The 27,548-nt window shown below is 44.1% G+C and overlaps 1 protein-coding gene across 3 annotated transcripts in view; it reads right to left on the bottom strand.

Moving 5' to 3' along the window:
• Positions 1-556: 556 nt before the first annotated feature.
• Positions 557-27,548, bottom strand: part of GASK1A (golgi associated kinase 1A) — a 62,508-nt gene continuing 35,516 nt past the window's right edge. For 2 of the 3 annotated variants that reach the window (XM_019497921.2, XM_006278331.3), the window contains 4 exons: positions 25,698-27,164; positions 11,223-11,345; positions 7,120-7,223; positions 557-5,197 (listed from right to left, as the gene is read on the bottom strand). In XM_019497921.2, coding sequence (XP_019353466.1) covers positions 4,987-5,197; positions 7,120-7,223; positions 11,223-11,345; positions 25,698-27,143 — 1,884 coding nt within the window. In that variant the 5' untranslated portion in view covers positions 27,144-27,164 and the 3' untranslated portion in view covers positions 557-4,986. The remainder of the gene's footprint in view (positions 5,198-7,119; positions 7,224-11,222; positions 11,346-25,697; positions 27,165-27,548) is intronic. The other variant, XM_019497922.2, reaches the window with a different exon arrangement.

Raw genomic sequence — 27,548 nt, 5'->3', positions numbered from 1 at the left:
CTTCATAAAACCCTAAAAATAGGTTTATAACAGGAAATTATTCTTAACCAAAGCAGATTGAATGCACTGCTCAACTATATACAGTATCAGCTGACATTTTCAAAGCAGAGATTTAGCGACACATCCTTCGTTAATTGTAATGACTAGGGGTATATCTACACAGCTGCTGTGATGAACACAGATGTGCCACTGAGAAGCACACCCTGCCCACTCACTCCTGCGCTGTGGAAGCCCAGAAATTAAGCAGTGTAGCAAGTTAGCACAACACTGAACACTTGCCTAGAGCTACTGTAAGGGTGCCTGTGTCAGGTGTGCCTCATGGTACATGATCAGGGCCACACCAAACTGTCTGTGTTACCTAAACTGTGGGCTTTAGTGTGCCTAGGGTAAGAGCCACTGCAGTGCATGGTTCTCAGCAGTACCTGTGGGATTGTAATGGAGACAGCATAGACATGTTCTAAATCTTCTAGACTGCTTTGACCTTCTTAACCTATATATATTTTATATCTAAATATAGACAGGAAAAAGACACAGATGATCAGAGTCAGTCCATTCATTAGTGTTGTTTTCATTTATTACCACATACACAAAAGTGACTGTTTTCCAAGTGCAAAAGGGCTTACAGATGTTTGCACACTTGTGTGTTTAACCAGCCAACACACACATTACACACAAGAAAACGCAAAAACAGTACATTATGCAATGTTAAGTTTGAACCAATACAACCACAGTAATCAGGACAGTCAGGATTTTGTGCTCATAAGAGTTTACAATCTAAGGACCCCGTTTGCAAATCTGCTGAGGGTGGAAATTATTGCTGTCATGTAATGATGTAACTATTGTCATTGTTTTCAGCAGGGCTCCACATGGTCACAGAAAACCAGCTCTAAAGATCAGGGTCCAGGGTAACAGCAAACAGTGACAGTACATAATGAGGGTGGGAAAGGACCAAGAGGAAGGTGAGGAAATCCTACCCCCATTGAGGTCAACTTTAGTGGGACTAGGATTTCACTCAGTAAGGTGATGTGACTAGCATGGGCCAAATCCTATTTCACCTTTATTTTTTAAGTGGCTTTTACATAGCCATGTAACTTGTATTTTGGTCACTGGCTGAAAGTTTAAATTCTTATATCCAGCTGCTGAAGAATAGGATCATCCAAGTATGTGTATAATGGTTGAAAGGAACACGAAGGAGAACAATCCTTCCCTCTCTGAGCCAAAAAGCCATGTGGTGAGAGCACTTGCCCAGGAAATAGAAAAGCCAACTTCTAGACTCCCCGAGCACCTATACATACCAGATGTCTGCTCCAACATAATTAGGGCACTTTATAGTTAGAGTGGCTCTGAGTTCTGCTTTAATTAAAGTGCCTGTAGCATCACATGTATTCAGCATCCCTGCACTTGCAGATGGTGGTGGGGGCACTTTAACTAAAACTCATTGAACAAGTATTAGTTAAAGTGCCCCTGCTGCCATACGACACTGAATACATATGGTGCTGTAGGTGCTTTAATTAAAGCAGTACTCTGAACCACTCTAATTAAAGCGCCTCTCTCCCCTACCCAGGAGCATGTGTAAAGATGCTCTGTGCTTCTCAGAGCAGGTTTTAACCTGCAACTCCTACTTAGCAAAATGCTACAACTACCAAGCCTTGGGCTAAATATTGCCCAGGTCATTTTCCAGCCCTCTTCTTGAACATAACACACTTTGGTAGCCAATCGAGGAAGAGGAGCACAAGCTAGAGAGAAAGTGGCTCACCAAGAGGACCCCATCCTCACAGGGAGGGTGCTTTGGGTTGAGATTTTTACTCTGCCCCAACTGGGCAGAAATTTCTACAATTAATCCAATGAATATTAGGGCTAGGGACCAGAGCTAGGGACAGACATTCAAAAAGCCTGAGCCTGAATTGATTCAATCTTTGTAGGTTAGTTTAACCTGGCTAGGCTAAACTGTTTTTTGAACTGCACGAACATCCCCTCTGCACTAAGGAAATTAAGGCACATGCCTGCAGTGGCTCAAGCTAGAAGCTGGGGGAGAGGGAGGAGGCACTACAGCAGCAGTCCCTGCCCTTCCACAGTGCTGAGCTGAGGGGGGGTGGGCAGGCCCCAGCAGGATGCTCTGATTAGGGAGGGTTCCCCCACAACTTGATAACAGAGCATTTATCATCTCTGGTTTCAGCATTTAGCACCTCATCATAAAACAAAGCCTCTCTCATTAGTTCAAGCTCTTCTTTAACAGCTTTTTCCAAGAAAGAAATGGAGGGACATTACCAGCTACCTGTTAATTAGCTCCAAAAAGCCCTAAGCAGACACTGTCCTGTCTGATTTTGTCCTGTCTGCCTTACACAGACACCTCTCAGCATTAGCTAGCATAGCGCATGCTGGTTATGGTCCATGGTGTGGGAGAGAAGAGGGAGTGGTGAGGGGGGAATGGAGCAGTGAGTGGGGGGGGGATGGGGCAGGGGGAAGCTAGGCAGACGCTGCTGTGCCTATAAGTGTCTGCTGGAGCTCCAGCGAGGGAGCAGAGGGGAGGGAACAGCTCAGCTCTCTGGAGCAGAGAGCCCAACCTAGCCCAGAGAGCATGCCAGGATGCTGGGAGACTTTGGTTTATCTTAAACCAGGAAGGGGTCTGGGACAGACATTGCATAAACCAGTTTGACCCAAATCAGTTAAGTCTGATACTACATTCAACCAGGTTTATCTCAAACCAGTTTCAGCCATTTTCAAACTGGTTTATGTGTACTGAACATCTTCTCTGTTACAGGTTTAAACCAGTTTCTGATCACTTAAACCAGTTTATGCACCATGTCTGTCCCTAGCCCAGATGTCAAGCTTTCTCCTTTCCAGAGCAGTATCCACCTTACAGAGCCAAACCAACTCAAGCTTACTTACTCTTTTCTTCCAGGCCACACATATCTTTCTCTTTTACTGCTCATAGATGTCCATGAAGAGAGCACTCTAGCTAATCTTTAGCCTATGGCCTGGTTATCACAGTATGCTGCTGGGAAGTGGGAGATGCAGGTTCACACCCCCTTTGGATAAAGTGGGTCAAGAACTGGAATCTCCCACTGTCCAGGCAAGTGCCCAACCAGTAGGTTAAGAAGTGGAAAGGCTGTCCTTCTTTGGTGTCAAAGAGTCTCTAGCTGTGGTTCTTCCCTGGCATATATAGCTAATTCTATTCCTCCCAGAGCTTATGCAGCGAGGTAACCATAATGAAGCCTTCCAAGCATTGCCGTACAGTTTCAAACAAAATCTAAACTCAACTTAAGCATCAAGAATTGCAAGTATGCAGCTAGACAAGTGCCACTCAGGCTTGTAAAGGTGAAAGAGGATGTGGCCTATGTGACAAACATGCATGTTTTAATGGTCACTGGCTTTTTACAGCAATTGCAATTGTTTTGCTTTGATTAAAATTGCATTAATTTTGTTTTCAACCACTTAATCATCTCTTTAAAAAACGAAAGAACAAGTAATTAATTGATCCTATCAACATGTTTTTTAAAATACGCCAGTTAGGCTTTGAAGCTTACACCTCAAGTTGTTGACTGTAGTAGGAGTGTCCCTACCTTTCTATTCCAATTATTTGACTAGTGATGATTTTTGATACATCTAGATTAATGGGGTAGCAACATATTTGTTTACACTGTGGTGGAACTCTGCAATATGTCAATCAAGACGTTCAAATGTGATTAGTGATTTCTAGTGTCTCAGCTGTCTGGTGCTCAAAGGAGCCCAATTCTCAGAGATTGGTTGGTTAGTGCTTTATGAAAATCCACCCTCGTTAAAGTGTCTCAAGTTTGGCATCCAAATATACTTGTCTTGACTGAAAACCTTGACCTTAAGTTATATAGTAAATGCTAAATGTGCACATAGAATGTAGAAGGTAACCGAAACGTCCTAAAACAGCAGAACCCCAATTTTAACTTTTATTAGTTTTGCACTTGTAATTCTTTCTTGGCCCAGATATTTAAGCATGTATTTGTGGAGGATTTTTCTGTGTGCGTTTCAAAGAGAAACATTTACAGTTCTCATCATTTATGTTGCCCTCACACTAGGCTACAAGGCACAGTCACTGTCATTGTCTGAGCTGCCAGGTGGAGTGTACAGTGGTGATAAAAATAGGACAGGACAGGATGCCAGCAGGCTTTGCCAAACTCCTGTGCAGATAACATGCCCAGAAGTTATGTTGCACGTGATTGTAGATTTTTTAAAGTATTTTTCTGTAAACCAAGAAAAGGTTTTGCATTTCAAACTGCTGCTCTTGCTGCTGCTGTGTCCAAAACCCCATCTATCTAGAAGCGTCTTAGCAAGGAGCTTGGTTTGGGGTTTTTTCCCCCTCTAAATCCTCTCAGAGCTCAAAAAATAACAGAAGTGACTGAGCTCAAGCTTTTTAAAAATAAATTAACAATTCACTCTGGACAGACCCCAGCTGGGAAAATTTCAGCTCAAAGGGTGAATGTTTCAGGAAACTATGAGTGTGTGAAGACAAAGATTTGGACTAGAACATGTTTTGCAATTTTTGCTACGGCAATTGCTGCCAGGTGTTTCTGGTAAGTCCCTGGGACAAATTCTCAGCTGGTATTAACTAGTTTACATTCAGTAGCCGTTCACACATCATTTATTAGACAGAGGGAGATGGCACTTTGCACATATAATATGTCATCATTTGTACCATTCACTTTGGAGGTGCCACCTCTTTTCCCCTTGGGTCAAACCAACAATTCATGTGGAGTTCAGTTCACAAGAAATATTTGGTGCACACTTTTTACAAGCATTTCTGTAAAACGTCAGAAATGTGCTTTCCTGCTGTTCCCCACTCGCTGGGATCTATCCTCGTTCTCCAGATCTGCTGCTGATAAGAATTCAGTTCTGAAGAATCAAGCATTCCAGAAAGGGTTCTGATCACAAAAGCTGGAGGACTGAGGTATATCCATCATTGAATCCTTTCATTTCCTAGCAGGCAAGTGTGTTGCCATTGCTGAGGAAGGTTTAAAGTAACAAGTCCTTAATGACTGTCAAATTGTGGTCTTGAATGTACTGCAGTAAAATCTGTCCTCGTCTGTCAATGGTTTCAAGCAGGTGTCTAAGTCCCTCAAAGCCACCCTGACTTTCCCAGAACTCTTGATCCATGTACAGTGACTTAAGAAGCATGTTCTGTAAACATCCTGACTGGAGCACGGTCACAGCTGTCTGTGGAAAGCTGATAAAGAAAATTAAGACAGGGAAAGAAAAGTGTTTACAAAGGCAAAATCCTATGGCTCAGGTTTCAGAGGGCGCATCTACATGTTCATTAATGCACAGTGGTTACTGTGCATTTATTTAGTATTTGTATAATCAAGTATTAAATCGGAGTTACTGTACAGTAGTGCTGGCAAACACCTTTTTAGTGATGCTGCTGTGCAGTAGCCTAATAATACAGTTGCAGTAGCATATTAGCATTGTCAGTGCTGTGATACACTACTGTGCAGCATTATTAGGCTACTTTGCAGTTAGTGTCATGTAGATATACCCAGAGCATAGCAGAATGGCATTTGATCCCTATCTACCTTTGTCTCTGGAAGTCTTCTGTCTCATACTTTTCTTATGTCATACAAAGCAGAAATTGTTTCAATACTAAGTATTTTGCAATGCATGAATATAGGAAGCAATAATAATTTAGCAAGTGTGTTGACAGGGAAACTGTTTGGAGCTGGATGTTAACCTCTGTGATGCTGAGAAATGGTCAGAGCCTCAGTTTAGTGTCCATCTCTAGTTAGGGTACAAGAGAACATTATATGGGATATCTCAGTGTGAGACATTTGCCTGGATATCAGAGGCTTAATCCCAAGCTGAACCAATAAGAACATGCTTGGCCCATAACCTGGAAATGAAGCAATGAAACAGCTCAGAGGGCATCCCACACCACTCTCAAACATGTTTGGAGCAGAGGCCTTGAGATTGGTAGCAGGGTGGAAGTACCCTCAGGTGGCCTCACCACCTCATTTACTGGATTGGCACAAGAGGAGCAGGAGCAGAGGGTAGATTTTGCTTCTTGGCTTTTTCAAGAGCATCCTGGAAGCAATAGACGCATGGCCTAAGTACCGGCGGGGGTGGGGCAGAAGTGGCCAAGTGTGCAGTGATGGAACATTTCCTACCAGCGGACTCAAGCACCATAATTTGGCTCTGACCCCAGACTCAGATTTTAAACCCCAAGGTTGAGAACTGTTCTGGTCCAGGGTTTTTGTGTTGTGCCCATGTCTACTAACAAGCGGGAATGAATGGCTCATGTAGAACTCTACTTATAATATATGAGGGTCTCAAGACTGCACAGTGAGAAATGAATCCAAAAGAGGCTCCAAATGAAAAAGGCTAGTAACATGTGAAAGCCTGAGATGCAACAATAGTCCAAAAGCCGAAGTACCTGTTTGTTGGATATCTTGTGCAGCTGCCAATTAGAAGAAAAATAATATCTACAGCTGCTGAGCTAGCCATCAACCACCCCCAGAGTGAGATATAAATATTGACTTCAGTACGAGATATACAGCTTGACTATGATCTTGTTCTAGCCTTAGGCTGCTGACATGCCACTGATTTCACTGGAACCACTCTTGAATTACAAAGGTACACATAAGCCTAGATTTGGATTCTGTATCTGCGCTTCAAATATACCTGCAGGTAGGACCTTATTCAAAGCTTGCTGGGAGGCTTTCTTTGTCTGGAATAGGAGCTGCCTCATTCCCTTATGAAAGCCTGAGTGAAAATGCTATACATGAAGCTAATATATAGAAATATAGCCATCCTGTGTGTGAGGACTGTACTGCATGGTACAAATAGACTGGTCAAAAAAGGTTTAAGTATCAGCAAGGTAGGAACAGATATAACACACTCAGCCTTTGTACCTGGAATGAGAAGAAAGCAGAGCACAGGCCAGGGGAAGCCCCATCTCATTTTTTATATTCTTGCCAGAAGCTCGGTTCTACTGAAGAATCCTGACTGTTCTGGCCACGGTGAGTGAGGCGTTGCTGACTGTCTCTTTAATATTCCTGAAAGGAAGGAAGCTTTCTAATGGTGTGAGGGCTATGTTGTATGACCCTATGAATCTCCTGTGTTTGAAGCCAGAATTGAGCCTGGTGCCCTTCTTACCTGTCTATGCCTTCTAACAGCCTGAAGTTGAGCTTGGCTTCAGGATGGAGGAGTCTGCCCGCATTGTCGATGAACACTAGCTGGGAAGGCTCAGTCCTCCGGATCTGGTGGGGGGAAAAAAGCCAAAAGGAGAAGTTCAATGTGTGTACACGCTTTCTCTTGAGATGGTGGGAGGGAAGGGTAGCTTTTATGGAGACTTGTTATTGGAACATTTATATAGCTAGGATAACCTGAGGTCAGAAATGAAAGTCCAAGAGTTTCAGGGTCTAGAGGGCTGTTCTGCTAGCTCATGGCAGAACTGTGACAAGTGGTACTTGTCTCACTTGCCTTTCTTCATGAATTGCAGGAGGGGACAGCAGGATTTGCAAAGCTAGTACTCCCTCTCTTACTCAGGTGGGTAGGCAGAGACAGCAAGTGGGAGGTGCCTTCATTCTTTTTGTGTCCCCTTCCTGTCCTTGCGAACCAACACCCTGAGCTGGCACAGAGGAAGAGGTGTAACCTGTACCAGGTAAAGGGCTGACAAAAGCTACTTTCATCCCTACAGCAAGGGAGAGATATAAGGGACCCAACTGTGACTCAGGCTGTTTTCTTGTCTGCTTTTCAGCCAGTGCAGCTCTGAACTGCCCTGTATGTAGTGCTGGTGGTAAAAGCGCAGTACAATGTTTTAGCTGCACTGAACAAAATATAGAGGGGCCTGTATGGCCAGGTTGCTCAAGTGAAACCCATCTATTCCCCAAGTTCCCTGTACTAAAATGATCTGCTGTAGGTCTCCAAATTGAAAGTCAAATGTGGCTATCTAACAGCACTGAGCAACCTCAAACGTCACCTTTCATTTTGAACTTCCCTATTTTATTGCATTTGTTATCATCCAGGGATATATTTTATTAGCAGCACGCTGTTCAATCACAAAGTAGGAAGGAATGTAGAATTAATTTCATTTGTTTAAGATTACATTTATTCTGGCAGAATGTAATGTGAGTAGCATAAAAGGAACACTGGCGCTGTATGGCTACTAGGCTGTACTGATTTTTTACTCTAGAGGTGTTGCGTAGGCACAGGATGTAACTGTGTTTCTTACAAACTAACTCGTTCAAAGAGGCATGAGCTTTTTTACTGTACAGCCTACTTCATCATGTGCTACTTCATCATTTCATAGCCTCTAACGAAGTAGGCTGTAGCTTACAACAGCCTTGCTGAATGAGTTAGTCTATAAGGTGATGCACTACCCTGCCTTCTGCCTAACTTCAGACTAACATAGCTAACTATCTGTTTTCTGTCAGCTGTAGCTTTATATGTAGAAAGGTTTCCCTGTCTTCTGATATCACACTAGGCTTCTTTGGATGTGACGTATCAGAGAATCACATAAAGCACAGAAAAAAGTGACATGGTTCAAGCGATCTGAATATGCTCTACAGTCAAGTCATAACACACATGCACAGGTGCAGAGTGGTTTTTAAATGGCCCATTGCAGGAAAATTAACCCGGGTTAAATCAGATATTACATGAAGGTGCTCAAAAAAGAGAGCCTTAGGGAACTTGTGTTCCCTCCAGGGTTAATTTTTCACCCAGTTGGCCAGCAGGGAATGGGGAGAGCAGAGGTTAGGCAGTAGGGCTGTGCGAAGCTTCAGGTGGTGATTCGATTCAGATGAGATTTGGCCCAATTTGGTAGCCAAATCTCTGAATCTGAATCAAATCAGGGACCAATTCAAAGGTCCGAATCATTTCAAAGCTCTCCGAATCTTTGGAAAAGATTCCAGCCAGCTCTGGCCCTTTAAGAAAAAAAAAAAACAGACAAAAGCCCCAGGACTCTCGGCTCCTGCAGCAGCCTTGGGGCTTCAGGGGGCGTGTGCAGAACCCCATCCCCCATGGTGCAGGGCAGCAGGGGGAAGCAAGGATCACCCCCCACAGGAGCAGGAGCGCAGGAGCGGTGAGTGCAGGGCTTTTCTGGGGGGGGGTTCTTAAAGGGCCGGAGCTGGGCCAGGCTGGGGATCCGTGGGGGGTCTGGGGGAGCGAGGGGATTTGGGGGGCTTGTGTGGAGCCCCCACATGCAGCGTGGGGCAGTGAGGAGCAACAGGGATTGCCCCCCCCCACCCCCATGGCAGCACCCGGTGAGCTGGGGCTTTTTTTTCCCAAAGAGCCAGGAGCTGGGGCAGGCAGGGCAGCCATTGCCGGGCTGGTGGGGATAGGCCTGGCTGATCCGGAGATTCGGACGACTCAATTCAGGACAGTGATTTGAATCACTGAATTGAATCACTGTACCCTGAATCAGCTGAATCTGAAGCAAATACTAGCTGCTTTGCATAGGTCTATTAGGCAGCCTCCTTGGAGGCTGCTGGAGCACCTCTGCCTGCTGGCCGGAACCATTGCAAGCTGACTCTAACTTATGCCTGTTGGGTTGGGGAGGGGGCTCTAACTCATGGCACTTCATGCAAAGTACCATGAGTTAGATTGGGTCCCTAATGTCTGCACCCATAGTGTTCCTTCAGTCTTTTGCAGGACTAGGTTCTGACACATAACACAGAGTAAATTGATCTGACCTCATAGTAAATGTGGAGCAGGTGCACAATGCACAGTTTTATACTGGTGTAAGTCATTCCACTCCAGGTAAAGTTAATCATCAGAAAGTGAGGAGTAACTATATAGTGGTGTAAGTTACACTGGTATAAGAAGGGCAAGTGGTAAGAAGGGCAAGCAGGACACACTGGTACCCACTGTCCTTATCAATTTCATCCTAGGGTAGCCATTTGATCAATGCAAAGACGCTTCCCTGTACCTAGTGGCCATGCACTGTCTTAGTGCATAGAGCAGGTCATGCAAATTTGCTATAGAGTAAAGCCTGGAATAGATTCCTCTGCAGTAGTTGTTCTGGGTATTTGCATTCTAAGAGTAGTGACAATTCATGTCCTTACACTGGGCACGTCTATACTTGAAATTAGCACGGTGCAATAATCTCTAGCACAGTTCATGCAGCACTTTGTTTCTCCCAGGCACAGCATTTGGACGTGTACCTGGGACCAGAGCATATTGAACCAGGGCAGCCTCAGTTGGTCGGGAGCCCAAGGGGTCAGCCTGCAAGTCCAGAGCTGCTCCCCACTGTCTCAATGTGCTGCAGAGGGGCTGACTGAGACATGAGGATGCTACTGTGTGGGGCTAACCCCACACGGTAGCACCCTCATGCCCCAGCCAGCATCTACACATGCATTGTGGCAGAGTAAATAACTCCACTGTAGTATCTGGTAAATAACTTATTCACTTGTATCTGACAGTACTATCCTACAGTGGAGTTAATTAGTTTACTCCTGCCTAATAGGGACGCATGTGTAGACAGTGATGCTTTACTGTGGAGCTAATTAGTCAACTCTGCAGTAAGTGTCTTATGTAGCTGCAACCATAGGGCACATCTACATGTCCATATTAATGTGATGCAGTTAACTCTGGCGCTTGTCACGTTGGATCTTACTGCACCTGGGCACTCTGTTTACATGTGTGCCTGGGACCACAGCACGTTGAGCTGGTTCACAGCAGCTCCAGCTCTCAGGGCACTTGTGGAGGGGAAGGGAGACGGGCATCTCGCAAGCCTGCAAGCCCGAGGCAGTTCTTCCCATCTCAGTGTGCTTTGGAGGAGCTGGCTGGGTCACAAGGTGCTTCAGTGTGGGGCTAGCTGAAGCAATCTTGTGCTCCAGTCAACCAAGGTAGGGTAGCATTTACATTCACATGGCTGTGGGGTAGAAAGTACCATCCTGCTGCAGAGTTAATTAGTTTACTCCAGCATAATGGGGGCACACGGGTAGATGTGTGACACTTACTCTGGAGCTAATTAGTCTACTCCACAGTAAAGGTCTTGGATAGATGTGTCCACTGACTGGCAGATTGCACTACAAATAGGCCTAATGAAAACCTTATTCATAGAAGATCCATAGAAACATAATACTCTCCTTATTTTTCCTTACCCTGAAATCAGCTTCCCTTTGATATATTTTGCCCTTTCTTTTTGGGTTAAGAACATAACACAAATTAGTAAGAGGGAACCAAACTATTAAGAAATATTTGGCAGTTAGTAGCTGAAACAAGGCAGGTGAACACAATGTTTGGTGATGCTATACCAGGATATGGACCAAGACAAGTTCTCTAGGGTTTCTACATTTGTCATGGAGCATTTCCTCCACACAAGGCTCGGAAGGGTCTGGTTGGAATCCACAGCAGTAACGATCCAGGCGGTCATGAACCTGTGGGAGACACGAGTCTTTAGAAGTCTCAGGTCAGTGATGTCAAGTTGTATTTGAACAGGGAACATTTTTTGCTTGGAAGAAAAGGAAGGACTGGCAAATATTCAGAGAGAAAGCAAGATAATTCATTAATGGAAAAATTTTATATAGAGGAATTAAAGATGTTTTGAGAAGCATACAGAAGTTCAACAGCTTTTCTGAGCCCCAACTTCAACCACATTGGCCTGGAAAGTAAACTAGCAAACACACAACAATAGGCTTTCCTGCAAGATTTTAGGAACTTTCTCCCTACAGGGCTTAATGTTTGCATGGATTGAATAGACTGTGCTGAACCCAATAGGAGATGCGTATGAAAATGAATGCAAAACAAAATAAGTGAATCTAATTTTGTTAATCTCATAAAGAGAGTTTGCTCAGGGTAATGCTCAGTTCAAATACTAGATGAAGGTTTAGATTGTTTCCTGTTTGATATAAACCATTTCATCTATCCCCAGTACAATACAAACAACTCTTGACAGAAATGAGTTGAGCAAGGAGGGTAGAATAGGGGGATGCTTTGGTGTATTCTTTATTGCATAGCAGGGGATTTGTACTGCAGTTTGCTGAGCAAGGTCAACACTTCATAACTCCCTCTACTTGTACTTGGGCTTAGTAATTCATGGGCACTTTTAAACCTGTCCCTCCTCATTTCCACGGCTGTCAGCCTACTCAGTGAATTGTTGATGCCTCCCCAATGTCCTAGTGCTCCTTCAGAGGCCCCTGCTGTAAATGTACGTTGTAAAGTCTGAAGCACTGCCCCTGAAAGAGCTGCACTTCACAGATTCTTCCCAAGAATGAACTGTTCCTGTTGATTTTATGCTGAGGTGCTAATTTAGCATAGTTGAAATAAGCTTGACACAGGAATGAAATGATCTGAGCTTATTCCTTTGTTTTCGATAGGGCCATGCCACTGTGCTAGAGCCAGAAGCACTCCACATGTTCTCTGTCAGAATGCATGTCAAGTGAGTCACATTCAGCAGCAACTGCTATGTCATCCAAACCCAGAGAGTCAAACTGTCCCATGACTAGACAGTCATATCCTTGGAAGAATGAACAGGATTTGACTCTACCTGAATGTTAATAATTTCTATCTTGCTATAAGTAAAACCTGGAATCCCTAATCCCTTTTTAATTTGTTCATGTGCCTTCTTTCTTATGTTACAAGAAGCCATTAGATTTTTCCACAAGGCAACTGCAGGTTCTGCCAGCAATATGATAACTAGCATGTTTGGATACAGAAGGCCTGTAGTTGCATATAGGTAGCTGACTTGCTGCCTTGGCCTCTTCAAAGTATCACAGCATAAATTAACTTCTGCAAACATATCATGCTTTCCTGAAACAGGACCTGTACTGCTGAGGAAAGCAGAATTCCTGATGAGGCTGAGAAACAGAGAGATTTCACATGGGGCTGCCAACGGTCTGGTTCGGACCAGAGATGCGTGACTCTATTGCCTGATTTGAGACTATGAACTTAAGAGTTGGGACAGGTTCAAGAGGAAGATGTATTATTTTTGGGTAGACACCATGCTGTTGCTGGTAATTTCCTATGGTTTCAAACCTGACAGTTAGCAGAACTCCACAATTTTAACCAAGTTCTTATTAGAGATTTGAGCTTTCTTTGAACCTCTCATTCAGAGCACAAGGAAAGAAGATATTGTTACGAAACATACAGTTTGAGTCTTGTGACTGTTATAGGTTGCTTATTCCAAAACAGGAATTAGAATGGAATTACTTATTTCAAACACAGGCTAGTGTTTCTTAACAAGACCCCATGATTTCTAATGTTTAATGAAGTACTCAAGTTAATATTTCTTCTTCAGGAAACCAAACACAGAAAGTGTTTCATATGTCAACTTCTCTGACATGAAATACATTTGAACAAAAGAAAATGCTGCATTTATTCCATGTACTTTCTATGCATAGGTCTTGCAAAGCACAACACATTGTTTTCTCTCACTTGCTATGTTGTTTTTTCATCATAGTAGAACTAATAGCCTGTGCAGAACATACAAAATATCTTAGATGATTTATAGAGACATTAAATGTACTTGTGCACTAGAAAGACATACTGCATACACATTGGGAGACTATGAAAAAACATAACTTGCCAATCCCATGCACAGAAAGAGACATTGGCCAAATTTTGAATGCTGTCACCTACCTTGGGCCTGCAAAATGTGAACACCTACTTATATTGCATGTTCTGCATTGCAAACTGAAAAATGCACGTGAGAATGGGTAGTAATAACATATTGTGATGTCCAACCCATCCCCCCTGGGCAGGAACAGCAACCTACAGCATGCACAGCAGATGGGGAGAAGATGCATTTTGATGAAGAGCCACATGAAAATGCTCTGATAAAAAGTGTCACAGGATACTTAATAGAGAAGACCTATGTTTTTAGCTGTAATGTACTCCTTTTCCATTTATCACATGAGATACCAAGGTCCTGCCTCAGAAGGATGAAAGGAACAATACTTTTGTTATCTCCATCTCTTTTTTGACATCTAATCCCTCGAACATTGTCTGTGCAGGAACAGCCAAGACCCCATTCCAACTTGGCTTTGTCTACCCAGTATATCATGCCCATTTCTGCAATAAAAACAAGCACTTCTACATGTCCTCCCAACTAACGATCTCAAAGTGTTTCTGAAAAATACTGATTTGAGCCCTTCGCTGTTGTGAAATTAATTATCGTTATACAATTTGTGCATAAAGGAAATTTTAATGACCTGGCTACAGCTGCATTAGCTGTCTGGAGCACAGCCAGGCATAGAACCCAGGTCTCTGAACACTGAGATCTATGACTCTAGGATGAGACAATTTGTCCCAAATGATCTGTTGAACAGGAGGTATTCACAATGGATTTCAATACCATTGGATGATACAATTAAATAGCCCATATGTAGGAGCCTACCTTACATCAAAGTGTAGTGGGAGAAAATATGACCACCTGGTCACAAATTAGGAGAATGGATTGTTTAGTCTATTTGAGGATTAATGTTTTTAATGAAATTCTAAGCCTTTTTTCTGGCAGGTGCAATAGACTCAATTTATTGTTATCTGAGTTTCCATAAATGCTTAGTTGAATTGTAAAACATTATTTAAAAAAAAAGATGCACTGCAAACAAATATTTTTTTCCAATACTTTCCACTTCATATTTTTACAAGAATGTGAGCAGTGTAGAAAAGCATTAGTATCCTGAAATGCTGGAGATTTTACATACAGAACTACAAGTGGTTGATCCTGGGTGAAAGCTGGGTTTTGGTGTACACTGGTTTTAAAGAACTTTTCCACTATTTTGGTTTAATTTTGTTTCTTGCTTCTCATGTCTTTCAGAATACTTTACAATTTGAGTATATTCCAAAATAATATGATGAAGGTTATAGTTAAAATTAGTGAAATTAGTTAAAAGTTTTGTCAATATATTAGAAGCTTTCAAGGATTCACTCAGGAAGATTTACTGGATTCTAACAAACTCTGTATTTCATAAAACAGCATAATCTAAAACCAGCATGCCTATTTTAAGACACCAACAAGAAATGAGAATTTCATTCCAAGTTATTCTTTACTTTAGGTTAGTTTTGGACAAGTACTAAGCTTTGCTTAGGTGGGATTATAAGGGCAATTAATTACGGGGCTGATTCTCATTTGCACTGAGGTCCCTTCAGAGTGTTCTGGCCATGTAAAGGGAGCTTTAAGTCAGTGAAAATTACGGGTGCATGCATTTTCAATCTCCCTCACATGGCCAGACTGTTGTTAAAGGGTCCTAGGGTAAATGAGAATCAGATGCCATATATATTTGTACAAGATATGACTAATTACTATCCTCTGAACTCTACAGTTTTAACTGGACTGGGGTTATGTTATGAAGGGTTTGAACGTCTCTACGCACCATGGTTCTCATACTTCCCAAAGAGACTGTATTTTGGGATTTGGCTATTTTTGCCTACATGTGCTTCCAATAATTTTAATGTGAGTTCTATGGGCATCAGTGGGAATAGGACTGGGATTATTTTAACCTCTTTCATTTTGATTGGACCTCTATCATATTAATCACAAGGTCTCATTGCTGACTGACACAGGAAGGTGGAGGTGAAACCAGCCCAAGACAGTGATGGTATGCGAAGTGACCTGCCAACCTAAAGCTAAAATCACTACCTAAGAGATGCACCTTGGCTACATTGCCAGACTGGATACTGACTGCAACAGGGGCATTCTGACCCTGCTTTGCAGTACTCCCCAGAGAGTAAACAGCAATGTTCATGACATAAGATGCACTCTCTTCAGAAGATTTTTCTTGGCAACAAACTCTTCTGCCTGTGGAGAGAGATCCACAGAGTGCTTTTGAGTCGCGTTACTGAGCCAAGGGATAAGAAACAAGGCGTAGTCTTTGTGAGGTGTTTGTAATGGATTTCAATCAATGCAGCTGGCCTTTGTAAAATAACCTCACATTAGGGAATGATGAAAATAATAGTGCAGTGCCTTGTGGGAATATGAAATAACAACCCTTGTAAGATCATCCTGAATGACCAGTCTGTAGAATGCACTGGAGATTTCAACTCCTGCTCTGGAATTGTCCCGGGTGATTCCGCATTCGAAGGATTGCATTCTCCATTCAATTCCCTAGAACGGTAGAGTACTTTCTGAAGAACCTTCTCATATGCCTGTAATGATCTGCTGGCCTCATCCCTATCCATTTTTATAGGACTTTTCCATTGGGGTTATCCCTTTGGACCTATTCAGAAAACCTTTAAAAAAAAATCTCTGATTTTTTTTGTCATTTGATCCATTTAACCCCTTTAGTCAGGGCTGTCCAATTTTGCCATGGGTACATGCTTAGGGGGCAACCCCTTGGAATCTTCTCCACTGCATGGGCTGGGCCAGCTGCCCTTGGCCCCCTCTATCTCCACTGAATGGGCTGTGATGGCAGCAATGGCCAGCCTACCCCCTGCTGGCAGTATGCAGACCCCCTGTCCCTCACCATGTAGCAGTGGGATAGGTAGCCACTGGGTCCATGGGATACATGTTAACTGCTTGTGGGCCTCATGAGGCCCACAGGCCACCTGTTGGACAGCCCTGCCTTAGGTAAAAATCTCCCCTCAAACCATCATCATTTTTACTTGGGGTTCAGTCTTCCCATTGAATGTAATGGGACTTTGGCCTTACATTCCAGTTTCCCTGTTTTTGCTAAGGGGAACATAAACAGGCATGAAGTCTCCTGAATGGTGGGATGGAAGAAAGAAAAGGAGGTAGAAAAGAGTAATCCTGTCCAAAAGATTTTCCTTCCTGGTTTATTTTTTCTTGGAAAGCTAGTTTGCCTTTTGTCTGGCATGCACGTGCCCAGAGCCCACTACAGAGGCTCAAATTGAGATCAGCCATTCCTCTCCATGGGAGAAGACAGCTGCTGGTCCCTTGGTGACCAGCATAATCAATCTGTGAAGCAGCACTAGTGTACCCTTAGAGAGGACCTGCTTTATCTTCCTGATCCAGAGATAAATTGATAATCTGTGTGACAGGATTCTGAATCAAAGAACAAAGGAAGAATTCATGCCAGAAAACTTTTCCAGGGAGAAGAACTCACCAACCTGCTGAATGCCTGCTTCTCACTGAGGCCTTGGGCAATGATGCCCATGTATCTTCTTATGACTAGGAGATGGAAGCTGGTGCTGGAATAAGGGGGGGAAAGGAGAACAGCAAATTCATCTTGGGAAAAAAAGAGGCAAAAATTGCCTAAGTAGAAAGGTCCAAATGCTCAGATGGTATAAAGCTGGCCATAGAGTACCTAAGTGAAAACACCCTGAGTAACATCCTCACCCTAGTGAAGTCAATGTGAGTTTTGCCATTAGTTTCAATAGGGCCAGGGGTTCAGCCTATAACTCCATTAAATCAAACTCAGATCTTTTCATTACTGAGTTCTAAGGTAACCAGTGCAAAACATAAAAGAGCTGACCAAAGAGATGTTTCCGTTTCGGCCCTCTAAGCATTTATTTTACTTCACTTTAGTTTAGTTTCATATATTAAAGTTCATATTTTCAACGTAAAATATTTTGATACCCTGAGATTATAAAGATTAATGGTCAAACTTTGCCAAAAAAGTAATGACAACACACATTTAATATAGTTTTTTTTAACCTTTCAGGTATTTTTCCCTAATACTTGTTCTTAATATGCTAAGTAAAAGCCTTAAACTGCATGAACAAAGTCCATCTCCAACACAAAACATATGTCCCTCATTTTGGTTGCCCTTAATAAATCATAATTCTCTGTTCATGACACTGTGCTAATCCATTAGAGCAGCTGGTTGTGATTTTTCTAGACAGAAGATTAAGCACCATGAATTCAAGCAAGGAAGAGCAAAAAAAATTCCATAAAGGGGAAAGAATTCTCTTTGGAGCAAAGATGATTTTCAGCAACAGATAGGTAAGACTGGCATAGGGGTTTTAAAAATGGAATATGCCCAATTCTGCCATCTTGTTGTCATAAGCAATAAGTAACTTCACTGAAGCCAGGTCAGTGAGGAGATGGGACTAGAATTCAAGTCAGAAAGATCAGGCTCAGGTCTGACGTGTTGCAAGCCTGCGTGTGTGTATATCCGCATTCCTCTTCAAGTCCCATGAGCTTCACAGGCACTAGTCACATTCAGACAAAACTTTTACACTTTGCTTCCAAACTGCATGCTACACTCAGAAGTGAGAAAACATCTGTGTCTCTATTAGAAACAGAGCAATGATTAAACACATATTTCCTGGAGATTAATTACTGTGTAACTGATTAGATGGATGGGAGTCCATGGGCATAAAAAGGAAGACATTTCTGTTTAAAGGTAACCTATGAAAAAATTGGATGTATGTGTGTGTGTGGGCGTGTGTGCGTGCGTGCGTGCGTGTGCGTATAATGTCTGATATATAGATATATTCAGGTCCTTCATGAAGACATAATGACTGGGAATTAGGGAGATGGAGCCATCACAAAGGCCAAGAGAATATAACCTAAGCAGTAAATAAAACATGTTATTCATAAAAATTAAATCCCTCCTGCTTCTGATACAGCACAATTTTTATACAATTCCTTTGTAGATCCCCTTCAAGCCATATGGCCAACCTAATGACGCTGCTGAAGCAAAGGCAGCCTTGGCTCTCATTTCCTATTGTTCTGCCCCTTGAGTTACTATCCAACTTTCCAACTTTAGTAATAACTTACTAAGTATAGGAGTAGTAGGGAAATGGTACAAGGTATCTGGGGAAGTTGTGGAATCGCCTTACTTGGAAGTTGTTAAGAAGAAGCTGCATAAACCTCTATGTGAGATGGTTTAGGAGCAGCAAATCCTACATCCATGTGAAGACAGTGGTGATGGGCTAAATTATCCATCAAGTCAGCCTCACCTCAGTCCCTGAGGAAAAATCATGGAACAGATCCTCAAGGAATCCATTTCTAAACACTTGGAGGAGAAAAAGGTGATTAGGAATAGTTATCATGCATTCACCAAGGGCACATCATGCCTGACCAACCTGATTGCCTTCTATGATGAGATGACTGGCTTTGTGGATGTGGGGAGCCCAGTGAATGTGGTGTACCTTGGTTTTAGCAAGGTTTTTGAGATGGTTTCCCACAACGTTCTCGCAGGCAAGCTAAGGAAGTATGGACTGGATGAATGGACTGTAAGGTGGATAGAAAACTGGCTGGATCATCAGGCTCAGAGAGTAGCAATCCATAGCTCAATGTCTAATTGGCAGCCAGTATCAAGTGGAGTGCCCCAGGGGTCAGTCCTGGGGCTGGTTTTGTTCAATGTTGCATCAATGACATGGAAGGTGGCATAGAGTGCACCCTCAGCAAGTTTGCAGATGACACCAAGCTGTGGGGAGTAGTAGATATGCTGGAGGGTAGGGCTAGGATTCAGATTGACCTAGACAAATTGGGGGATTGAGCCAAAGGAAATCTCATGAGGTTCAGCAAGGACAAGTGTAAATTCCTGCACTTAGGACAGAACAATCCCATGCACCAGTACCAAGGCTGGGGGCCAGAGGCAATGCATGGGTGGTGGGGGCATGTGCCCCCCCGACACCAAGTGCTCTAGTAGGGGGGCACAGAGAGCGCTGGTGTCCCCCCTGAAATTCGCTCTGCCAGCAGCACTTTAGTGGTGGAAGTGACTGTGGTGGAAGTGCTGGCACTTCTGGTGCCATTGGTGCACTCGGCGCCTGGGCACTGGGGGATCCCCACCCCTTGTCATGCCCTGCTGCTGCCCCCCCAGACTTGGGAGGCACCAGTCACCCATGTTGGGGGCTGACTAGCTGGGCAGCAGCTCTGCAGAAAAGGACCTGGTGGTTACAGTGGACAATAAACTGAATATGAGCCAGCAGTGTGTCCTTGTTGCCAAGAAGGCTAACGGCATACTTGGCTGCATTGGTAGCTGTATTGCGAGTACATTAAGGGAAATGATTATTCCCCTCTATTCAGCACTGGTGAGGCCACATCTGGAGTAAGTACTGTGTTTAGTTTTGAGCCCCCCACTACAGGAAGAATGTGAACAAATTGGAAACAGTCCAACAGAGGGTGACAGAAATGGTTTGGGGGCTGGAGCACATGACTTCTGAGGAGAGGCTGAGGGAACTGGACTTATTTAGTCTAGAGAAGAGGAGACTGAGAGGGGATTTAATAGCAGCCTTCAACTACCTTAAGTGTGGTTCAAAAGAGGATGGAGCTAGACTGTTCTCAGTGGTGGCAGATGACAGAACAAGAAGCAACAGTCTCAAGTTGCAGCAAGTGAAGTTTAGGTTTGATATTAAGAAGAATGTTCTCACTAGGAGGGTAGTAAAACACTGGAACAGGTTACCCAGAGAGGTGGTGGAACCTCCATCCTTGGAGGTTTTCAGAACCCAGCTTGACAAAGCTTTGGCTGCGATGATCTAGTTGGGGATAGTCCTGCTTTAAGCAGGGGGTTGGACTAAGTGACTTCCTGAGGTCCTTTCCAACTCTAACTTTCTATGATTCAAAGTCCCTTCCAACCCTATAAAATATGATATACAAATATGTAAAGTGAATATAAAACATTTCCATATCCAAAGAGACCTGAATGCTTTAGCATAAATGATTATTTGGCATACAGGAGATTAAAAATCTATCCCCCCCCCCGATCTTTTATACAAATTAAAACAGATTTTTAAAGGAATCTCTTACTCCATAGCTTCTTTCTTGTTCTATTCCCTGTCTAAAGAGGGAAGCATAGGCTGGAGAAATGTGTCTCCCTGTGGGGGAATATCTAAATTGTCACTAATAGCAGTGCTGCAGCAATAGTCTTTGGAATAATTCATATTTATTCTTCTTGTACTGCTTATGAAAGGTCCCAGACTGACAGTTCTGGAGCCCAAAGTCTTTTATTTATTGACACAAGAAAATTATACACAACACAGTATCTCTAGGCCCTATTCTACATATGAGCAGTCTCTCGATCAAAGGGATAATTCAATCAAATACACATTTAGCCTAATGGGACTATTAACAAGGTTGCCCATTATTTGTGGCAACATTCTTTGCAATGAGAATAGTTGCCCACCAGGAACTGGACAGAGACCTCCAACTCATTGCCCACGGAGTAACTCGCTAAACAGCCACAGGGTGGTAATGACAATGTATGATCAATGCAACTAACTTAAACTCTTTTATAGGGGTGGATTACTTACAAAAATTCTTGGGTGTCATTAATTACCTGCACTACACACACTCACTGAATATCAAATAGATTTTAATGAACAATCTCTTTTGCCAGTAACTAATGAATGCCTTACAAAAGTGTCATTTAAGGACCAAGTTACTCAAGCTTCACTAGCACATAGTTTTGAGAGATGCTGAGTACCCATGACTCCAACTGACATTAGCCACTCTCTGATTCAGGGCCACACTGAAAACAAAAAGTTCTCAGTGCTGGACACTGCTGTAACAGAGCTTCAGAGTCAAGATCAGCTTTACCATGAGAAAGCAGAGAGAGCAGACCAATAGGAGATTTGTAGTTAGGAGCTGAAGTTTACTATGAGATCCTTCCACTGAATCCAGGCTGCATTTGCTGAATAGCAAGCAAAAGAGTTCTTTACCCCTCCTTTTCTAGAAAAGCTAAGCGCTGTCCAGAATCCCATGCCAACATTTTTTGAGGAAGCATGGAGTACTTCAGGTATCAATATTTGGCTTGGTTGGCATAAGGCTAACTAGGAAATGTGTGGCAAGGACCCAGCAAAACCAGATGAAGTTCCTTGCTTCTCTGTACAATTCTCTGCTTGAAAGGTATTTCATTCTGCAAACAGACTGAGTTTGGTCGTTTAGGAAATTTGCCACAGTGGATACAGTAAATAGGACACTGAAAGTTTGTTCGGAATGGAAAGCTGCTGTGTATAACTCAGTATTTTCCAGTGTCAAGTCCCAGAAACTGTGAAACGCGAAATATTCAACAAATGATAGTGATATTTCCCCTGGAAAAAAGACAGCAATCCAGCATCTCTTTTCTAAAAACAGAATACCCCTGATGTGGTATCAGTGCTAGGCTTATGAATCAATCAGTCATCTGTAGGAGAGAGCCCTTAAGCAGGGTTCAGATGGATGAGTCAGGCTTTCCATTTTCATTTTCCATTCTCAAGCTGTGGCTTGAGAATTCAAATAGAATTAGATGACCATGATGGACTGAAAAGATGATAAAACCGGGGATATGCCTGACTGTAGGCCCTGTAAGTTTCCACTAGAAATTAGTCCTGAGGCTGGGTAGCCTTTATGGTAAGATCTGAATCAGTACTGTTCAACTGAAGGAACTAGCAGGGGTCATTGCGGGATCTCTGGCACAGCTCTGCGAGCACTCATGGCACTCAGGCGATGTGCCAGAGGACTGGAAAAGGGCCAATGTGGTCCCCATCTTTAAAAAAGGGAGGAAGGAGGACCCAGGAACTATAGGTCCGTGAGTCTTACTTCAGTCCTGGGGAAGCTTTTCGAAAGAATTATCCTGGCACATGTCCAGGAAGGGCCAGCAGGGGAGGTTATGCTCAGGGGCAACCAGCATGGGTTCATTAGGGGCAGGTCTTGTCAAACCAGCCTGGTGGCTTTCTACGACCAGGTCATCAAGTCCTTGGATGCAGGTGTCAGAGTGCATATAGTCTTTCTGGACTTCAGGAAGGCCTTCGACATCGTCTCTCACCCCATTCTCAGTAAAAAACTAGGAGACAGTGGTGTTGATGCCTACACGGTCAGATGGGTCACTAACTGGCTGGAGGGCCGCACCCAGAGGGTGGTGGTGTATGGGTCTTATTCGACCTGGAGGGATGTGGACAGTGGGGTTCCCCAGGGCTCGGTCCTCGGGCCTGCACTATTCAACATCTTCATCAGTGACTTGGGCGAGGGGGTAGAAAGCACCCTGTTCAAGTTCGCAGATGACACTAAGATGTGGGGAGAAGTGGGCATGCTAGTAGGAAGGAACAGGCTGCAAGCGGATCTAGACAGGTTACAGGGGTGGGCCGAAGAGAACAGGATGGGGTTTAACACTGACAAGTACAGGGTAATGCACCTGGGGAGGAAGAACCAGCGGCACACCTACAGGCTGGGGAACTCCCTTCTCGCCAGTGTTGAGACAGAAAAGGATCTTGGAGTCATCACTCATGCCACAATGAACATGGGCCAACAGTGTGGGGATGCAGTCAGGAAGGCCAACCATACCTTGTCGTGCATCCACAGATGCATCTCGAGCAGGTCCAAGGAGGTGATCCGCCCCCTCTACGCAACACTGGTCAGGCCGCAGCTGGAGTACTGCATCCAGTTCTGGGCGCCACACTTCAGGAGGGATGTGGCCAATATGGAGAGGGTCCAAAGGAGGGCCACCCACATGATCAGGGGTCAGTAGGGCAGGCCCTATGAGGAGAGGCTAAGGGACCTGAACCTGTTCAGCCTCCAAAAGAGAAGGCTGAGGGGGGATCTAGTGGCAGTCTACAAACTAGTCAAGGGAGACCAGCAGGCATTGGGAAAGTCCCTGTTCCCCCGAGCAATCCCAGGAGTTACAAGAAACAACGGGCACAAGCTAGCGGAAGGTAGCTTCAGGCTAGACATTAGGAAGCACTATTTCACTGTCAGGGCGGCTAGGACCTGGAACCAACTTCCAAAATAAGTGGTGCTGGCTCCTACCCTGGGGGTCTTTAAAAAGGAGGCTGGACGAACATCTGGCCGGGGTTGTTTGACCCCAGTATTCTTTCCTGCCATGGCAGGGGGTCGAACTAGATGATCTCCTCAAGTCCCTTCTGACCTTACCAACTATGAAACTATGAAACTCCTATGTGCCAGCCTAACCCATGCACTGGTGGGATCCAGCCTTCAGGGCCCTGTCACCTGGCCTGCAGGGCTCCTAGGGCTCCAGAACTGTGGTGACTGGGGAGTGGTGGCAGTGCTAATTGCCACAACTTAATCCAGAGTGAAATTTCTGAACCTGTGGGGAGCCTGTGGGCCAGATAACACTGCCCCATGTGCTGGATCCACTGGTTCATGGAGCTGGGCAGGTGAGTAGGGTCACTCCACCACACAAGGTCACACCATGGCTAGGTTTGGTGGGCAGGGCCAAGCTAGTATATGTCATCACTCCGTGGTTGGACCTGGTGTGCCAGACCACATCTACAGACCAACTTTACACACTGACATCATGGTATATGAGGCCCACAGATCAATCCCACTCATGGGATCAGTTCAAGAACCAGCCCTACAACATCCATCTGGCTTATGGGGCCCAAAGTTTGAGCCACTTACCTACATTCTAGTCACTGTAGCTCCTTTGTCACAGTGGATCCACAGTGATTTATGACAGCAGTCAATGGGATGATTTGGCTGAGTAAAGCTTGTAAAACTGAATTCCATGTTACAGGTTTATTATCAAACGGTACTGAGAACTCTACTAATCTAAGTAAAGATTACCACCCACAGGGTGATGATGTGGTGAGCAGGACAAAATGATAGCATTGTAAACCTATTTTAGTACAGGAGTGGGGAGTCATTAGATAAATTATTAGATGCTGAGCGAATGCCACTCAGAGAAAAAAACACCTCTGTTTTAAACTTTAATTTTTTTGTATTCAGCAGTGAGCCAGTTAAATGACAATCTATATGGGAAAAATGCACCTGCCCCAGTCCTACTTAGAAAACAAATGAAATCAGTGGGTTTAATTTCTAACTTGAATTTTGATTTCTATAGTCTGCTTTCTCCATCATTTTTTTTCTCTCCTCCACAGCATGATTTGGTCTCTGCTGTGTCTGAGATAAGGCTGCACAGTTGTGGATGGAGACCCTTGTATGGTTTTCTTTGACAATTCAGGAAACCAGACATCCTTGACAGGTAATCCAAGGTCTCTCACTGATATACTACATAGCCTTGCTTCTGGTCTTAGATTTCCTATAGGGAGAACTGGGATAACAACACTAGCTCAGCTCCCCCTTGGTGGAATTATTAAGGCTAATTTATATTTATAGAGCACTTTAAACAAGGAAAGTCTTTTAGATGTGCTACATATCATTATCACAGTAAAAGTGTTCTTATGCTGGGTTGCTTTGACTCACATTTCTTTGGTGCTTCAGAGTTGAAGGTCTTCATAAGTTCCCAGGGCACAGACAGAAGTGACAAGTTTTGCTGATCTTGCCCCTGAAAGTGCTCTACAGCCATGAGCAAACAGAACTGCACAGCTGCAAAGCACTTTAAAAGGGCCTGATCCCACAAAAATCTGAACCTTCATTGCACAAGGAGATGGAGACATTTCAAAACAGAGCATCTTCAGTAACTTCTGTCTGCATTGCCTCCCAGCCTGTCACTGTTTTCAGAATGGGAGGGGAGAAAGGGAACTCTCCATTCCACCCACCTCACCCTCCAGCACCAACTGGGGAACCACTAGAATGAGTTCCCTTTCCCCCACTCCCATTCTGAAAACAGTGTGGGCTGGGAGGGAGGAGGAGCCATTGCTAGGGGAAACCAGCTGCAGGCTTGAAGCCAGCCGCTACATTCCCCTCCCCCCTGGAACCAACAGTGAACTTCTGTTTGGTCCAGGAAAGTATTGTAACTCAGAACACTTCCTGCAAAGCATTCTGAGTTACACCAGGGAGAGACACTTATGTCTGTGCCCCCAGTAATGTAAAATCCTCTGCTTTGCAAAGGTAAGTGATTACTTCACTGAAACAAGACTTGAAGCTATGTGCATTTATCTCCTTACAAATACATAACCACACAAACATACACAGAGTCCTATTTAATACCTTGGGAATGCAGAGAAGAAAGGAGAAAGAAAATAATTATTCCCAACACCCAGCATACCTGTAGAAGAAAATCAAAGAGTGCCAATTTGGTCCATTCTGTGTGCTGGATGCTCAAGCAAGGAGCTCTTCCAAGAGGTGCAGTGGAATCTACCATGCCGCACCGCAGCTGCAGTAGATCCTGGTACTGAAGCCACCCTAGTGCAAAGGAGTTCTGGTCATTGTTGACATCAACAAGGTGCTGGATATCTGGTGCCCACCATATAATGGGTCTCGCTTCACCGTTGGTGTATTTGTAGGGAAGCAGATGGCTTTTGAATTTACGGGCCACTGCAGGCAGACTCCTGTTCAACCCCAATACTCTGTCCAAATGGAAGGCTAGAACCTCATAGAGATCACTGGGCCGTTTTATTAATCCACAGAACCCGTCCAAGCAAGGTCTTTTCAGGTCAGAGGAGACTGTGTCCTGGCCAGCTGAAAGGCTAACTCTGAGTATTTGCCCATGGGCAGGAATTCTGGTTTTGGACACCACCTCACTGTTTGCCAAAAGTTTCATCTTCCGCACATCGTCCTCTGTAAGCCACGGCGGTTTCTTCCCACCAAACCTCAGGCCACCTTTTCTTTGAGCAGGAAAGGCAGCCTCTGGCATCTTCATACACCACTCAGAGGTTTGTAACCTCTCTGCCATGTCCATCCAAAAGTGACCTCCCTGTTCTCCAGGATGTTGTGAGAGACTGTCTGCCCATCTCTTAGCACCAGTTGTGTTTTTGAAGGGCAGCCTGTTACCTGCTTTTGAGAGAAAAGTTTTCACCAATTCTGAATGCTGCTGCCCAGCCCCAGGTGAATGTGCTCCTGCTTTGCTCTGGTCCTGTGGCCCCACTTGGCCTACAGTAGAGTACTTTAGAAGTGTAACAAACCCAGGACTTCCAGACCATACACGTCTTTTATTGCTGACTGAAAAAGAAGAGAAGGGGGCCCCCTTCCTTGATGGTCCCATAACAACTTTCTCCCTTTCAAGTGCATGGAAATGATCATTAAGCTCCCTTTTCTTTTCAGTGTTGGTCCTGAGGGGACTGCTTTCATACTGTAGCTTACTGCTTTCTTCAGAGCTTTTCTTCATAACGTTACGTTTTCTCATCTGCCTATTGTGCTTTCTCTTCTCTTTCAGCTGCTTGTGGTTTTGTGTGAGCTGGTCACCTAGCTTGTTCTTTTGCTTGTAAGCCAGGCTGGGTTTATGTGAGGCTTGCCTTCTCTGATTGGTGCCTTGGGGAGTTTGGTCCCCTTTTCTATGGCCAAAACCCCTTGGCTGCCAAACGACGGAGTCAGTGGTATTCATCCACAGACGCCTGAGCTGAATAACTTTTCTGTGTGGTTCAGCTAGTGCCAAGTATTGGAAACCAGGCTCTACATAGCTGCTTGGACACCATGGAGGAAAACTAGTAAATGCCACCACAGACAAGGCAAGCAAGAAGCAGAATCCAGCCAGCGGTGGCTTTTTCAACTTCATCCTTCGCCATGATCTCCAAGCCTGCGAATTCAGAAAGGAAAAGCCTTATTGACTTTGCACTGTAGGGGCTGGCAAGTGCTACAGGAGAAGCAGTCGTCATGACAGATATTAGCCTGCTGGGACTTGGGCTGATCTGTGCAAATAATTACTGCTCTTAAAGGGGCTCATTTGTCTCCCACTGAAGCCAAAAGGAAAACCCCGCAAAGACCTCAGTGGGAACAGGATTAAGCCATGGTATGACAAGACTGACTTCACCAGGACTGAGTTCGGTCTGAAGAGCGGAAAAAAGTGGGAGAGAAAAAATTAAAAGGCAAATTTCCTTAATCCCAAACTGTACAGCCTCCCAGCCTCTAGAAAAAAAAGTCTCTCTGACTTGCTAACGGACTAGTAACATCTTATTATAAG

This window comes from Alligator mississippiensis, chromosome 5 (genome assembly GCF_030867095.1).
Source record: "Alligator mississippiensis isolate rAllMis1 chromosome 5, rAllMis1, whole genome shotgun sequence".
Lineage (NCBI taxonomy): Eukaryota > Metazoa > Chordata > Crocodylia > Alligatoridae > Alligator > Alligator mississippiensis.
Note: the sequence above shows the minus strand (reverse complement) of the source record. Positions and strands in the feature narration are given on the sequence as shown.